The sequence below is a fragment of the Camelus bactrianus genome, chromosome 29, assembly GCF_048773025.1.
Source record: "Camelus bactrianus isolate YW-2024 breed Bactrian camel chromosome 29, ASM4877302v1, whole genome shotgun sequence".
NCBI classification, from domain to species: Eukaryota; Metazoa; Chordata; class Mammalia; order Artiodactyla; family Camelidae; genus Camelus; species Camelus bactrianus.
In genome coordinates this window covers 24,058,907-24,076,176 of record NC_133567.1, presented here as the reverse complement: position 1 = coordinate 24,076,176, position 17,270 = coordinate 24,058,907, and the positions used below count along the sequence as shown (strand labels likewise).

The 17,270-nt window shown below is 37.3% G+C and overlaps 1 protein-coding gene across 1 annotated transcript in view; it reads left to right on the top strand.

Annotated features, from left to right (window-relative positions):
- MMP16 (matrix metallopeptidase 16) overlaps nt 1-17,270 on the top strand; it is a 283,386-nt gene that overhangs the window by 250,171 nt on the left and 15,945 nt on the right. The window contains exons 8-9 of the mRNA XM_010952046.3: nt 8,020-8,170; nt 17,074-17,189. Of these exons, the coding sequence (XP_010950348.1) occupies nt 8,020-8,170; nt 17,074-17,189 (267 nt within the window). The remainder of the gene's footprint in view (nt 1-8,019; nt 8,171-17,073; nt 17,190-17,270) is intronic.

Genomic DNA, 17,270 nt, shown 5'->3' with positions numbered 1-17,270 from the left:
TCTTAATCATTTATTGCTGGCATTATTTATTTGAGTAGACACTAGACAAATTCAATCCATAAAATGTCATCTTTTGTAATAATGAGTACCATTTATTGGGTGCCATGAGTCAAGTACAGTGTGGGTATATTATACATTTGGGCATTATTTCCAGAGCTCTGAATGAGAGGTGTTAGTATTCTACATATAAATTAGAAAAGAAAGCCTTGGATTTAGTGACTTGTCCAAGATCTCAGTAGAGCAATAACCCCCTAGTTCTATCTGATTTCAAAGCTATTGACTATCCCACTAAGCCACTAATCCAATAAAGAATTTTTTTTTCTTTTTAGAAGTGGCATCTCTATTTTATTCAGACTCTCATGGTTGAAGAATTTTAACTAGGATCATAGCCAGTCTGTTTGCTAGGGCTGCCAGTATCAATTCTTTATGATAATTTTTTTAAATCTTTGTAGTGTTTTGAAAGAATGTATCAGTGTTGGAACAGTAATCGACCAAATAAACATCATTATTGAGTAATCCAAGTGCAGGCTTATTTTGTATGAAGAAAAGTCAGCCATTATGGAATTTGTGTCCTAATTTTTTCTGTAGAAGGGCGCATAGTAAATGCTTTCTGCTTTGCGGATCATATGGTCTCTATCATAATTACAAAACTCTGTCGTTGTAAAGTTAGAAAGCACGTTAGACAATATGGCAATGAATTGGTATGGCTGTGTTTGGGTAAAACTTCATTTGCAAAAAAGGCAGCAGCTGGTGGCCCTAGTTTACTGACTGCTTTTGTAATAGAAGATGCAAAATATAAATGTACAAGTAGAGTTCTGTGGACTCTGAGGAGACGAAAATGCAGCTGATCTTTAAAAAAAAATTAAAGTTATAAAGGGTATCTAATTACTGAGGATACAATGAGCAAGGCACGAACCTAATATAGTGGATTAATTAATAAATACTTCCAACAATAAATGTGGAGTGATCAGTTGATAAGGGGGAAGGAAGCAGGAATTATCAGCAATTCTGAAAGCCAGACAGAGTGTAAACATGCTCTGTTTTGAAAGTCAGTTTGGAATAGTAAGTTTAGCGCTGCATTAAAAAGCCCTGGGCTGTAATACAAATCTATTAGCAATTGGTTGTGTCATTTTAAACGCATCACTTTTTTGACCTGGAAAATAAATGTGTTAGGCTGGATTCTCAACCATTTTTTTGATCCAGGGTACAGGAAAATCAAATGTGCTCCTATCTGTAACAGTGGCTGGGTTCAAGGGTGTTAGGGAAGTATGTGGTAGTTTTAAGGCACTGTCCTCTAGATTAAAAAAAAAAAAATTAAGTCATTAGACACTATACTTTTTCTTGTAGGAATAAGCATGTAATTTAAAAACTCTTCATGGGTTTATTTACTTAGCGTATTTCCTGTGCTGGTCCCTCAGCTCCACAAGAGCAAAAACCCAGTGTTTCCCTGATTTTTGTATCTGCTGCTCCTAGTTCAGTGACTGGCTATAACAGACCCTTAGCAAACAGACATTGAATGGCTGGCTGGCTGGCTGAATGAATCCTTGAAAAATGATTGGAATAGATGATCTATAAAGCCGCCTCCAACTCCAAACATTCTTCGAGGTTATTCATTTTATTTATAAAGCTTTTCTGTCTTTAACTCAGACTTGTTGATTATTTTCCCCCGCATTCTGCCAAGTACAATGTCAGTAAGGACCCGTTTTTTCCACTTGCTCCAGAAATCAACCCCATATGAAATCCAGTAAGTGCTCTCCTTCTGCCAAAGAGGCAATATTTTCCTAGAGAACCAGACTGTCTGATGGTAAGGTAGTTAAAAATCTCCTTCTCCTATAAAAAATAGTTAAATATGAATCTCACATACTTACTCAAATTCTAAAAAAATAGAAACGAAATTGTTTCAACTTTGTCATGTGAAAATCTTGCCTCATTAAGATACAAAAGGGATTGTGCAATTGTATTCCCTTAATAGGCACTTGGAGAATTAAACGTGTAACTCATAATCATTGTCGCGTTATTTTCTTGAATTCTGTGCCACAAATACTCAGCAAGCAAGGTGGTTTGTTTTTTAACTTTTTCTATACGTAACTGCTAGGATCTCATCATGCCAACTTACAGCAAATGTTTACTGATAAGTCTCTTTTGCTTTGTTTTTTAAGGGGAATATAAATGCATTAAAAAAATTCCCTGATATTTGCTCCTAATAGAATAAAAAAAAAAACCTAATTGAGATCCTGTATACAAAGGCCTTGATCATTAACAGTGAAGGGCTTATTGTTCCTTCCTTTTACTGATGGAAAACATTTGACCAGCAATATTGGGAAATATTTCCATAACGCTTGACAACCCCCTTTCCTCTGCCAAAACAGCTTTTATATAATAACACTAATTTCTTGGAAGAAATGTAAATTTTTTTTTCACACATTATCCTCTCCTGAGACACCCTGGACAGCACATAACCTAAGTTTCTATGAACACTGTCTCATGTTACATGCACCAGGACGTCCAGGGTGTCCACGAACCTGGCAGTATCACTAAAGGGCCTGGAAAGAGAGCGAAGAAATTTTCATGGAAAGAATAGGGTATAGGAACTACGAATGGAAGCCTTCTAAGGCAGAGTAGAATGCTTCTGCTGGAAAGGAAAGACAGCCAACCACGCTGAGCTGGTGAAGTTTAGTCTACACAGCTAGCGTCGGAGGCATTGAAACTGTACACCCTTTCCTAATTAAAGCTGTGATGAAAGGAATGAACGCAGTAAGGATTGCGGTATCAGCTAACAGGACAAGACTTTCTCACTCTTTCTCCTATTGTTGTAAGGCTTTCTATTTTAAATGCCACAGAGATATGACTGAAATATAGAGCAAGCTGGAAAACAGCTCTCTGGACTTTCCATCTCACTAACCCTGGCAAGGAAGTGACCTGGGACTTCGAATTGTGGGGTTTTTCTTCTTCAAAAAGTATTCACATTTAATAATGGCTCAGGATAGGTGTGTATTTTCACAATAGCATTTTCCAACACACAGTTAAATATAATCATTTTAATGGCCCTCCAACACAATACTGGGGCATGCCTTTAAATATTCTCAGACTTGCTGATAATTATAACATTAACTTTTCTTTCAGCAAGATTCAAGACACAATATTATAAATGTAGTCTTTATTGTCCCTTTATGTTAGATTTCGGATTTTTTATTTGATTATCTGTCTAATAGTAAATATGGTTCTTTGAATCAGTAACCATTTATTAAGCATCTGCTACTTTCCAGGCATCATATGCAAGGTGCCACAGGTAAATGGTATCAGATATGTTTGCCCTCTGGCTGTTCACAGCCTAGAGTGGGTGGCAGGCTTGTGATTCATGAAGTTCAGGGTGCTGAGTGAGATGATAACTTTGAAGACTGAGAATTCTGGCAAAATAAGAGGCCCCTCTTACTGAGATAGAAACTGCTTTCCAGAGAAGTGATGCCATGCTAAGTTTTGAAAGAATCATACCAGGTTTTAAGAAAAAGAAAAAAGAATGAAACAGAATATGGATAAAATAAGAGCCTCATATTGAAAAGAACCTGAAAATGACTTACCTTAGGTAGGTTGGGTATTATCCCAAATGCAATGGGAAACCACTGAAAACTGTAAACAAAAGAGATAAAAATCAGGTGTACATTTCAGGGAGATCTCTTTAATGACCGTGTGGAAGATAGATAAGAGAGACAGACTGGAGGCAAGGAAGCTATAAAATAAAAGGGTTGCTGTGGAGGCACGTGGCTGGAAGGCTGCACAGTACAGTGGCTAAAAGCCAGGGCTTTGGCCAGTAGACTTGGGCTTATAGATCTAATATCTGTGTGATATTTAGATGGTCAAAAATTATATTGAACAGTATTACTCAGTAAAAAAAAAAGAAAAAGAAACCCAACCAGGTTAATTGAGCTTAGGAATGAATGTGACAGGAACTCAGCTCAGGAACTGGCTACACCTGCCATCTCTCCAACAGGTCTCCTTGTGTCTCTCCTGTCTGTTTCCTCTTTGCATCTGCCCTACTCTGTTTTCTCTTTCAATCCACCTCTCTGATGACTCAACTTCTGCTTCCTCGTAATGTCTCCTTACCAATGGACGTCACGACTTCGCAGGCCCCCTAATGAGTAGTCAATTTCCCCTGCTGAGAAAAGTCTCTTAATAGTCCTTGAGTCGCATCGGCAAGAAAGAGGCATGGATGGCTCTGCTCGTCTCTTTCACCCTGCAGAATTTTGACTGGCTCTGGGTGTGGAGTGGTAATACTGAAGGAGGCTAAGGAGAGCAGTGGGACCTACGTTAGAACTTGTGGACAACAGGCAGCTAACTTTGGAAAGGACGATGGGAAAGAATACCTAGAACCAGCGGCAAAAAGAATGATCTGCAGGAGACAGGTTCAAGGAAGAGTTAACGAAATCAAACCAGCTGAATGTAAGGACTCATTAAATAGGAAAAACAAAGAGGGAGATTTCCGATGTGAGCCACTGAGTAGCTAGCATGCCATCCATCCAAATAGAGAAAACAAGAAGGTCCTTTGATGAGTTCAAATTTGAACTTGTGGGTCAACTTTGTGGAAAATCCCAGCAGGTAACCATACATCATTTTTGGTTTTCAAGAGATATTTGGACTAGAGGTAGTCATTTAGGACCACTCCCTTTTTGGCTTCTTGGGTTTTCTTTTACTTTGTGTTTCTCCCTTGCCTTCTCTACCTCCTTCCCATTTGCCTTTTCTTTCCTCTTCCCTTATGTGATCTCTTTGAGATGAGGGGGTGGGGAGTGGGTCACATGTTTCTAGAAACCCAGTCCTGGTTACTCTTCATTCTCTCTGGATTGTCTCATGAAATCTTGAATTAGTAAATGACATATTTATGCTTGTGACTTAAAAGACTTACTATCTTCAAATACACATCCCGTTACCTACTTGACTTCTTAGATATCTAAATGACCTCTCAGATTTTGATTTGAACCCCCAACAGCCCACCCACCCATGTCGTCTTTGTCTGTTTGTATAACACTATAAAGTCTCTCACTTAACAAAAGTCAGAACTTCAGGATTTTTCTTGATACAATCTTTTCCTTATTATATTCCATCTCCAATATATGTCACGATTCCTTTCCATCTCTATTGCTGCCATCTTATTCAGACAACTAATAAAAACTTTTTCATTGAATTATTCAGTGGTTTCCTATTTCACTTAGAATAAAATTCAAATTGTGACAAAGGCCATGTCACCTCTATCCTTACTACACTCTCCTGCAACATGATGTTCTAGCTAATGAGGTTCTTTCCATTGGAGCATTTGGTCTCGGCGTTTCCTCCGCCTAAAACCATCTTCACTGGTTTGACTCTTTGGTGTTACATGAGTCACAATTCACATTGAATACACAATTTGCACTGCTATCTGAATAAAGGGATCCAGCCACCCCATCACTGTTATATTAATATATTCTTTTGTATTTTTGTACACTTTTCTCTCTGAAAATATCTTTATTCATTTGCTTGTTTAAGGGCAGTTTCCCCACACCCATTCACTGTGATCTAAGCTCCATGAGTGCAGATTTTGCCTTCTGTTCACTCTCATATCTCCAGTGCATAAAGCAGTGTGTAATGTGTACAAAGTACGTTGTTGATGAATGACTCCAATAACTAATTAATTTTAGCAAAAGACCCTTGGTAGATCTCATTTTCATTATTCTCTGTATGATCCATTTTCCACAAAAGGCCAAATACCATCTTTTGAAAATATGAAAGAGATCATATCCCTCCGCACATCCCACTCATAAATTCCACTAATTGAACCTCTTTGGTGGCTTCCCAGCGCCTCAAACTGCGATCCAGGCCCAGCGTGTAGGTTTCCAGTGCTACTCCCTTCTTGCTTCTCACACTCCCTGGATCTCCCTTCAATTTTTTGTTCATACAAAACTCTTCTTTTCTTGGGCTGTTCCTCCCAACATTTTTTTTTTTTTTGCATAGATATCATCTTCTCTTTCTTTAAATGTTGGCTGAAGTGGTATTTCTTCAGAGAGGCTTTCCTGATCTCCCTACCTGAATTTAGTTCCCCTTATGTTTTCTTGTTCTCAACCCCTGATGTGTTTCCTTCATAGAATTCATTAGTTTTCCAATTACTACAATGATGTTTTTGTGTTCTTGGTTTTCATCTGCTGATTCACTTGAATGTAGGGTGATCAGGGTAGTGATCAGGTCTGTCTTTAGTGTCCTTTGTACCCAACATGACACTTGGGACACTGAAGGTACTCAGTAAACATTGTTTTATATTAAAATGATAGCAATTGGTAGTAAGAAGCCCTTAGAATGATTCGATAACTCCTAGTTACAAACTGGAAACTCCTAACCAAATCTAGCTTGAAGTTTGGTTTTTTTCGGTTTTTTTTTTTTTTTTTTTTTTTTTTTGGTTTGTTTGTGTTAGGTTCTCTCAGGCCAATATGTGGTTTTACTTTATTTTATTTTTTAAAATTCCTTTTGATGTAATGTGAATGCTACACTTTACCATAGTCCTCACCTAGGGGTGGTATTGAAAAATTGTAACAACAAGGAACTTACATCTATTAGAAAGGACATAGGATATTTTTGTCAGATATTAATAAGATACTAACTGTTCTACTCTGTCAGATATTAACCCCAAGAGGAGGGAGTGATTTAAGAAGTTGCCTGATTATAGAAAGATCCAGAGGAACCAGGGGAAGAAGACTTGGCCAGGGCAGAGGGGTGGGGACACAAATAGGCCTTGAAGGCATATTTACTGACTTTTGTGGATGTCTCTCAATATTTGAATAATACCCCTGCCATTCCAGTCCTGCCTTCTCTAGCCTGGCCCTTTTAAGTATTTGAGTTTGTGGTTCCACTCTGCCCCTCCCCTGTTTAGAATAAGAAGAGAAGAAGGCAGAGAACAGAGCCCTGGGAATGTCAACTGAGTGAAATAAATGAAGCCCAGAGAGGAGCAGTGAAAGAAAGAAAGGAAAGAGAGAGAGAGAGAGAAAGAGAGAGAGAAAGAAAGAAAGGAAGGAAGGAAGGAAGGAAGAAAGGAAGAAAGGAAGAAAGGAAGAAAGGAAGGAAGAAAGGAAGGAAGAAAGGAAGGAAGAAAGAAAAAGAACCGCAAGTAGATGGTTTTCTAGCAGCTCAGGGAGAAACGTGCTTTAAGTGGTCAACTGTGTCAGTAGATAAGGGTGGAAAAATTGTAGGCATTGGTGACTCCAGGACAAAAGTTTTCAGTAGACAATAGGTATTAAATCAACTTTCAGTGGAATGAGGAATGGTTGCAGGTGACTTGAGAGGCGTACCAGAGAGGGGAGTGGTCCACGTGGTCCACCAAGGGTGTAGGGCATGAGGAAGTGTGTTGTCTGTAGATAATTTCAGAGCAACAAAAAGCTGACTGAAGTTTATCTTCTTTTTAATATGGCCATACTCTGGCAGTTCCCAACAAGGTTAGGGTTAAATTTTTGCTCCCTTTACTTACCACTCTTAAAGAGAAGGATACAGCTGAAAGCGGTCATCAGGTCAAAGGAAGATGACTTTATAAGACTAGAGGGGACTTATTAATGTTTATATAATAGAAAGAAAGGGTCTGCCTAGAGGCAGTGTTTTACCAGAGCAGCAATTGTATCCAGTACAGAATCTGAGGGTATACGGAATGCACAAAACACAGGAATAATGTAGCCTTGAACAAAGTCAGGTGTCTAATTCCTAGAGGAAGAATCCTTGATCCCTGATTCAGAACTGTTTCCATATGGCAAGTTGTAGATCTTTTTTTTTTTTTTTTAATTTCTTAAATTAATTTACAGACTTTGACTAGATTATTAAATAGGTTTTCGTTATAACCACTTTTGAAAGTAGCATCGGTGTTTCAGAAGTAATGTCAGTATTCCAGATGTGACCACTAACTGAGTTATTTCATGGATTTCATGTTAAAGAATTTTAACTGCATTATGTGAGAAGATATATTCTTATTTCTGACATTAAATTAGTGTATTCTGCATTTGCACTTATTTCATACAGGTAACAAATATTGGGTGTTCAAGGACACGACTCTTCAGCCTGGTTACCCTCATGACTTGATTTCTCTTGGAAGCGGAATTCCCCCGCATGGTATTGATTCAGCCATTTGGTGGGAGGACGTTGGGAAAACCTATTTCTTCAAGGGGGACAGGTCAGTACACACTTCACATGAGGAAAACAGTTAACTAATGTTTAGAGAAGTCAATATTTCTAGTCTATCATAGGCATGTACATTTGATGGAAGAATCTGACTGTGTGTATATAAACACAAGAATTAATAGAATTGAAACTATTTCTAAACATATTTTAGAATAATATTCAAGATAAATCTCTCTCTAATATACCCAAATAATATGACTTTCTTATGAATGTATATATGTAGTATATATTCTTTCTCTTCTTCGTAATCTTAACATGCCTATAAAACTATGTAGCAGTGTATATTTATCATTACAATACATTTCCTTGTAATTTAACTTACTTTTTAACACAGGATTTTTTTTTTCTTGCTTTTATATTTTAAGTTAAAATTTTGCAGTCTGCACACAGTTAATTTTGAATATTTTCAAATATCTTCAGTTTAGTCATGAGTTCTATTTTTCAGGACACTATTTATTTAGGTACTGGCAGATAGGTGCTGTGAACTAACTGGCCATCGCTGGGCTAAATACATTTGGCTGAAAGTATAATATCCTTCGCTATTTTCTCTCATTTCTTTTCCTTTTATGGCATTCCTACCAGAGTTTGTAAAGCTTAAGTGAATTGTTAGTCTTACGACTTTACAGTGATCACTAGGTGTACATAGTTCTACCCTTGCCCACTTTTTGACAGATATTACATATAAAATATAATGTTGAAGGCTACATTTTTATTCATTTAAATTAATATTAGGTTAAAAAAGTAATAAAAAAGAAAAATTAAATTTTAATTATACTATTACTAGCCGGGTCAAAATGTGACACCTATAAGTAACTGTCACTGGTATGTCAAAGAACTTTATGCCATTTTACAAGTAAATTTACAGCACACACCCACACGCACACACATATAAACAACAGGCTTTAATGACCAGCAAACTAGTATTGAGTTTGCCATAAAATCTTAGCATAACATAATCCTATAAAATGTCTCAAGCTTCAGGAGAAAAGTAAGAATATAATCCTTGTGTATTTTGCACTTAGCAGATGATTTCAAATGTTGAACTTTACCTATGAACAAAAAGATCCTATAATTTGCCTCCATGGATACAAATGTATACTTTTGCATTTATTCTGTTATTAACTTTCTACACATCAGATTTGTATATATTTCTATGGCAAAATGTGCATAGATTTTAATTCACTACCATGAAACTAAAGTTTTGCTAAACATTTCTTACTAAATCACAAAATAAAAAAGATTCATCCAACAAAAGTTTTATTAGAGAAGACACTACTTACCACAAAAAAGTATACAACTCTCAGCGAGATGAAAGCATAGTAGAGTATGGAAAGGAAAGAAGGAAGGTGGTGACTGCCACAGCATGGTGACCACTAATAAAAATAAATCTGTGGACTTATATTCTTTAAAATAACAACCCTCGAGGTTGTTCGAGTTAATTCCTCAGCTGGTTTTAATTGCTTGAAAGTACTCTTTCGGGACTAGGTTCAATACAACGTTGTGTAGGCTGTTTGTTTTTAGTTTTATTTTCTTTTGTTTGTTTTGGTTTTTCTGTTTGTTTGTTTGTTTTTTCCCCAGAAAGGGGTAGAATCAAAAGGCTGAGAAGACACACTGAATATGTTAACTTCTACAGGACAGAACATGAAAGCTTTTCATGTGACCGTTTTAATGAGGGTTTCATAGACGATCAGAAAAACTGCTATTTTATTATCAGATAGTCATACTTTTTAAAAATGTTTCCATTCTAAAAACTTAGCACTTCTTGAAAGAACTGAAGTTTAGAAATTAAACGTGGGCTGCCTCAAATCAGTGAAATCAATGAAGGATAGATACCAAATTTATAACAGAATAAAGACTATAGTAAATGAGAAAAGGAGTTTTAGTTCATTTATTTCCTACTTGAGAAGCTGCATGCAAAATATAACACATATATAGAAATATTCTGCTTCTAAGTTCTCCTTAAATAATTAGTCTTACAGGTTTTAAAAATATATAAAGCAGGGTCCCAATTAATTTCCACGTATGTGATCTTATGTAAGAATTCGTGAGTCATAGATGTTTGTAAACAGATTACTTCATATTTGCATACTTACATAATTCCAAAGTCACAACATTTATCAATACATTCATTCTAGATTAAAAGTAGGTGGAAAAGACATTAAACTGTCTAACCCAAACAGATAAACAACAATTTGATTGTCACTTTTGTGTAAGAATTCAGTGAGTCTTTCTTCATTAGAGGCATTACATATTTACAATACTTATCAGTTTTAACATTGCATATATCTTCCATGTATATTTTTGAAAGAAAACATATTGAAAATTATTAATCCTTACTTATTTCTTCCTCTTATTCCACTGTCATTTTTCTGCCTAAAAAATGTATTAACAGGTTTCTATGTCTCAAAGGCTCTGGTCAGAAAAGGATCTTAGAGATAATCTATTCTAGGTATAAAAACACCAAATTGCCTTAAGGTGTCAGGTCAAATAATGTGGATAGTGCTGTGTACAGCAGTAGTATTTATGGCCATAGGAGTGATGGGTACTGTGAGGAGCTGGAAAGTGCGAATACTCTAGAAAAACAGTAAATATCAAAAACATATATATATATAATTTATTAGACAAACAAAGCACATCTTTAAATTAGATTCAGTTTAAGTGCTGCCATATGTCAGCCCTGCATCTTATTCACTTCCTACCAAATTCTAGGCAGCCTCAGTTACACCCCAGAGGTGTTCATCCTTCTGTACCTGACTCCCTGTGGCGACAGTGTAAATATGAGACAGCCCATTCCCTTCTCAACAGCTCTAACTCCTGCTTCCTTAAGATTCCTCTACTGGTCTTGCCCTAGCCCTCACTCATTTATTTAAAAAATAGTTTGGACACACATTGTGTGACAGGTGCCAGGTGATAAAGATATAGCAGTAGAAACAGCCACAAGGCTTCAGCTCCCGTGATTCTTAGGTTCTGTCAGGGGAGATAGTAGTAAACAGAGAAGAGATAAATGACCCTGACATTTTGACATTGAGGAATGCTCCAAAGACATAAAATAGGTGACATTGTGACAGAGACTCATGGGTGGTAAGGAGCGGTTGGGAAAGCAGTGTGGAAGTCAAGAAAGGCCTAAGTTGTGAAAGGGACACTTATGCAGGGACTTGAGTGGGGAGAGGTTTCAGCCACATGAAACTATTCAAAACGGTGCCTCATAGGCACGTGCAACAGCAGCGGAAAAGCAGTAATGTTGGAATGCTCAAATCAGAAAAAAACATGGTGGCTTGAGCATAGTGAGTGGCCGAGGAAGTCACACAGGTAAGCAGGGACCAGATTATGGGGCCCTGCAGACCATGGCAAAGACTGGATTCTGAGTACCATGGAAAGGCGTTGGAGGTTTTTCAGTGGGGAATGCATGTTCTGCTGTGTGCTCACGAACATCATTTGGGCATCTGTGTGAAGAATGGGCTTCAAAACTGGAAGCAAGGAGATAAATTGGGAGGTGTCCTCCAGTACAAGGGGACACGATGGTAGCAGTGGAGACAGAGCAAAGGGGGTCGGCATGGTGTACATTTCAAATATGATCATAACGAGTTTTCTTAGTGGCTTGAATTTTAGGGGTGAGAAAAAGCAAATCAGACACTTCTAGGTTTTCACCAAAAATGACTGAGTTAGATGGTGCCATTTCTGCAGACAGGGCAAATAGGGGAAGAGATATTAAGGAAAGGGAATTAAAAGTTTGAAATATTTATATCCAGATTGAGTTACCTGTTTTCACACCAACTGGAGAAATCAAATAGGTAGTTGGACAATTGAGTTCACATCTTAGTGGAAAGGTTGGTTGGAGGCACAGATCTGAGAAGTAACTGAACATATAAATTGTACTGAAAGCAGGGACCTGCACGAAATCTCCCAAGTGCAGAGACAGCTGAAGAAGAGTAGATGCAATGATGGTTCTTTAAACAGATCTGTAAATTCAGATGAGAATTTCCAGTTTGACTTTTTCACATACGGCCTGGAGCTCAGTCCCCCAGCCTCCCACTTGCCCTTTTCCTAATATGCTATAATTTGATGCTTGGATACATTTTGATTTTCATAACATTTAGTTCTAAAATGCTATGTTTCTAAATCATCTCTCAGCATCTTCTCACAAGTATATTCAAGACTCTTTTGTCATACTTCATTCTAAGCTGAACCTTTGAGAATTTTAAGACCTTTTCAAAGAAAAAGGACAAAAATTTAGGTCCCCCATTTTGGTTCGTTTTATTATTATTTCCACTAATAGTCAATCCGAAAAATACATTGATTTCCTGTAGCTCAAGTTGTGTGTTTATGAAGTTTTTACATGTTTTTAAAATTATCAAACAGAGTACAAAAATGGAGATTTCGTATGATTATCTAGATGTGAGAAAAAGTGACTCTGTTCTGTGGTAACTTAACAGAGAGAGGCAAGTAGTGTTGACTCGGGAGTAAAACAGACAAAGTAGGATGAAGAAATGCTTGGGTCCCATGGACTCCGTCTTGGAGCCATTTTTTGTTCAGTTTGAGTTCAGTATCCAGTAACAATAGAATATGTCATTCCAGAATTGTCTATACCTCTTGTTTGTTCACACAGAAGGAATGTAAGATAACATTGTATTCTACCACATGGGCAACTTCTATCTCTTATGAATGTGACTCATGACCAGGTCTAAAAAAATGATGAGTAAATCCCATTTCAATTCGTAATTTATTTTAAAACATTGATTTACAATGGTTTTCTCAAAGAATCAGCAATTTAAAGTCAATTCTACTGCAGAGATTACTGATATACCAGAAGAAAAAACTGTAAGATTGAGTTATAATAACCTTTATCATTTGCTGACCCTTGTACACAAAATTCCAATTTTTTTCTTTATAATATCTAAATTTGAACTCCCCAATGGTTTATTTGCACAATGTTCCATCTGAATATGTTAATATACTTCTCAATGAACCCGTGAAATACCACGGATGCAAAAACTCAGTGGGGTGAGCTTTTTTTGTTCATGTTGAAATATGTTCAAATATGTTAGAAATTAAAGTGCAAACCTATATTTATATAAAGAAAAGCCTCAGTATCTTTTATAAGGCAGCTGAATATAATGTTTATATCTAATAATATAATGGACTGAATAATATTATGGCTGAATATCGTTAGATGATTCTAATCACATTTAAGTTACTGGATTTGTATCAAAGCTGACACAGCAGATATCCTGAGAGTCCAAGCCTGTTTTGAACTTTTCGAAGATTGTGAAATGACCCCAAATTATAGGTTTGCATTATCTGCTAGCATAGAGAGGGGAAATTTGCTTTTATTCTGACAGATTCATACCAAAATTATGTTCCTGTAAGAGAGTATAATAAAATGCACATTCCATTAATATTTTCTTGAAATGTGATCTCAATGAATCTTACGTGTCTGGCATATATGTGCACAAAAAGTTTGGCAGGTGAATGGATCTATGAATGAATAGAACAAGGGATGAAGGAAAATTATACTCACACAATGAACATGAAGAATTTGAGTGAGGGTTCCGAGAGGGTACAAATGACAGGGGGATTAATGTTGGAATGTTCTATCAAGGGAAGTACTGGCAGTAACGTGGTAGAAAACTACTCAACTAGGGAACAAAGAGCCTTAGTTTGAGTTTCAACTCTAACATTCAAAAGGGCAAATGTGACTAAGACATTACTTTTGAATAATATGATGCCCAATGCTTTGTCACTGACTGAACTGAGTGACCATAATGTACTGAATCCATTGTTAGGACATCATCACAGAGTACATTATAATATGCAGTATGAAGGACTGTTGAAGGATTTTAGTGAAATAAGATTAAATATAACGTATGTATATAAATTTACTTTACAGCTACAAAACACTCCATAAAGAATAGGTATTGTTACATGAATTTTGTTATAACCTCCCCTTAGAGAATGAACCTGGCTCTGAGTATGAACTTATTGTCCTTGAATCACATGCAGAGTAGGATCCCATTGTCCCCAGAATTTTAAATTATTCCTAAGTTAATAGAATTTTAAAACTAGCTTTAAGTTACGGTTTATACCATCTAAAAATGCCATTTTTCATAAAATGCATTATTATTTAATCTATCATTGAGAGAGAAACCCTGCCCAGTAAACTTTGACATAGTATTGATTGTAAACTGCACCCCAATGTTAGAGATGTAAAGTGTGAGAAAATGTGTATCTTAGCATCCATGAAATCAGGTATCTGATGATTTCTCTGAGAGAGGTTTTCTTCATGGTCAAGTGCAGGAACCAGTTAACATATATGACTATCATAAATCCCACTGAAATATTTACTTGGGAGAAGAGATCTGGAGATTTTGAGTGTAATCTCAACCCTGTTAACCAGGATATGTGTGTCACAGAATGTTCTGTGATAAAGGAATATTCAAAAATAACTTAAAAGCAGATGTTTCCATGAAAAACTGTGAAAGAAAATGCACTTTTGTGTTGGTAGAGCAGTTCATTCCCTACCTGTCTTCTTCAAAAAATACTGAGCTCCATTATTTCAGCTCAGTGCTTCTGCATGCAGCTTCTCCTGGTGTCTTTATCAGATCTACCCTCATCTTCTGTGTATCAACAACCTATGATGGGCACCTCCGCCGGGTGTTTGCCTTCTGCATAAAACCTGACTTGTGGCTTATTTATTGGGATGCATCCTGAAACAATCTTTTTCTTCTTTCCACATGAACACTGAGAATGGAGCAAGTGCTAATACTCTGGATGTTACTTTCGTGAAGTTTCTAGGAATCTATAGCAAAATCTTCTTTACAAGATCCCATAACTCTGTAGATAAAGCATTCTCCATAGACCCGAAATAGGAAAATAGTCAGAAAAGACCAGAATTTTTTTTCCTTTTTCTGATTTGAGCCAAACGCCTAACCCCAAGATAATGCATTGTGTGTTACTTCACAAACCTGTGTTGCTGAAACACGACTTTTGGCAGATGTTAAGAGATGTCTAGCGGGGTGGGGGAGGGGGAAGGTTGTCAAACATTTTTGGTATGTGTAGAGAAAAGAATAGCAACTTTTGAAATCAGACAGAACTGGTTATAAATCTACCTATCATTCATTGTCCTCCAAGAATTCTCCTCCCTCAAAGGGGGACAGTGATGACCCTCTCATGGGTTTGTTGTGATTAAATAATACAATACGTAGCGCATTATGCCTGCCTTAAAATAAGCAGTATCACTGTGGACTCCCAGTGGTGTCACTCCGGTTTTGTCCATCCTTTTGAGCATTCAGGCCTACATTTGTTTGACTGTTAGAACATACAAACCATAGTGAGTGATCCAAAGTAGGGACGTTCACAGTTCGTTCCTCAGCTGGCTAGCGGTTCTGTGAAAGTGGCCCAGTGGCCGCCCTGTGAAGGGATGAAGCTCTGAGAGTTCTGACTCTTAGTAAGTTTTGCTTTCATCTGTTTATCTGTCTATACACCAAGGACTGTAGTCAAGACCTGCCCTAAGGTCCACACTCGACGAGGTCCCCAGTAGCCTCGTCAACAACTCCACTTTGTTGTCTAGCAGGCATCTGAATTTAACATACCTAAAACCAAACTCGTGATTCCTCAAACCACCCCAACTTAACCATTCCTTGCTTCCTTATCTCACTGAATGGCAGCATTATTCTTCCGATGTTCAGCCTCCAAATTCTTGAGTTATGCTCAGCCTCATTCTCTCATTTCCTGCATTCAATCCATTAGTAAGCTCTTCGGGCTTTTCCTTCAAAATAATACCCCAGTGCCTTGAATTATCATCAGCTCTATGGCGAACACTCCAGCCAGAGGATGACTGAAATGCCATCCTAACTGCTATCATCCCTGCTTCTGCTTTACCCCCTTCTGTCTATTTCACTCACAGCAGCAGTGGGTTCCTCTCAAAACTAAGCCATGTCTTGAAGGTCCTCTGCGCAAAGTCAGCATTGGCTTCACTTCTCTCTTAGAGGAAAACTGAAGGCTTTGCCGTGGTGTGAGGGTCTATCCAGTCATGGGTCTCAGCTCCCACGTTGCCCTTGTCTGCCCTTTGCTAGTGCAGCTCTAGTCACACTGGCCTCACTGTGGATGCTTAAGTTTGCACCTGCCACGGAAACTTTCGGTAACGAGTTTCTCTACCTGGAATGTTATTCTCTCTGAAACTACGTATGTCACTCCTCACTTCTTTCCTCCCTCTGCTCAAATGTCACTTTATCACAGGTGACCTCTCTAACCACTGATTTTGTATGGCTGACCCATGGTCCTGGATACCTTTTTCTGCTTTGTTTTCTTTATAGATCTTAGCACCTCCTATGATAGTATGTATGTACTGATAAATTGTTTTTTGCCCATAACCCCTGTATATCCTAAAAGGTAAGACTGGTGAGAGCTAGGGCATGTCTGTTTTGTTCAAGGTTGTATCTCCAGCCCCTACATTAATGCTTGGAACATAGGAGGTACTCAATAAAGATTTGTTAAATAAATGAATGAAAAAATGAATCAAGATTATGCTTATTTCAAAAGAAGATCCGGCTGCCTAAGTAAGATTTTTTAAAAATCCTGACAACCTCTGATTTCTACACAGATTGGTGACACCCTTTTGAATTGTAGCTATGCTTAGCTAGCATTATTTTTTAATTAACTTTAGCAGACTTGCTAAATACACAATAACCTACCCATCATTTTTTTTTAGCATATACAGAAAAGGAAACAGAATACATTATTTGTGTCCACCATCTTTGCATGATTTGTATCAGTTCTGTAAATCATTAACAGATAGCGTTACAGCAAGGATTTAATGAATGTTAGCGGTTAGAGTTTATCTACATAATTGTCTTTCCTATGCGTGTGTTGTTGTTTTTGTTTATTTATCCTTTGTAGGTATTGGAGATACAGTGAAGAAATGAAAACCATGGACCCTGGCTATCCCAAACCAATCACAGTCTGGAAAGGTATCCCTGAATCTCCCCAGGGAGCCTTTGTGCACAAAGAAAATGGTATGCAACATATGCATGATGTATGTCATGAGTCTACTAAGTATCTCAACAATCTATTCTACTTTCTCCCTATGCCAAGTG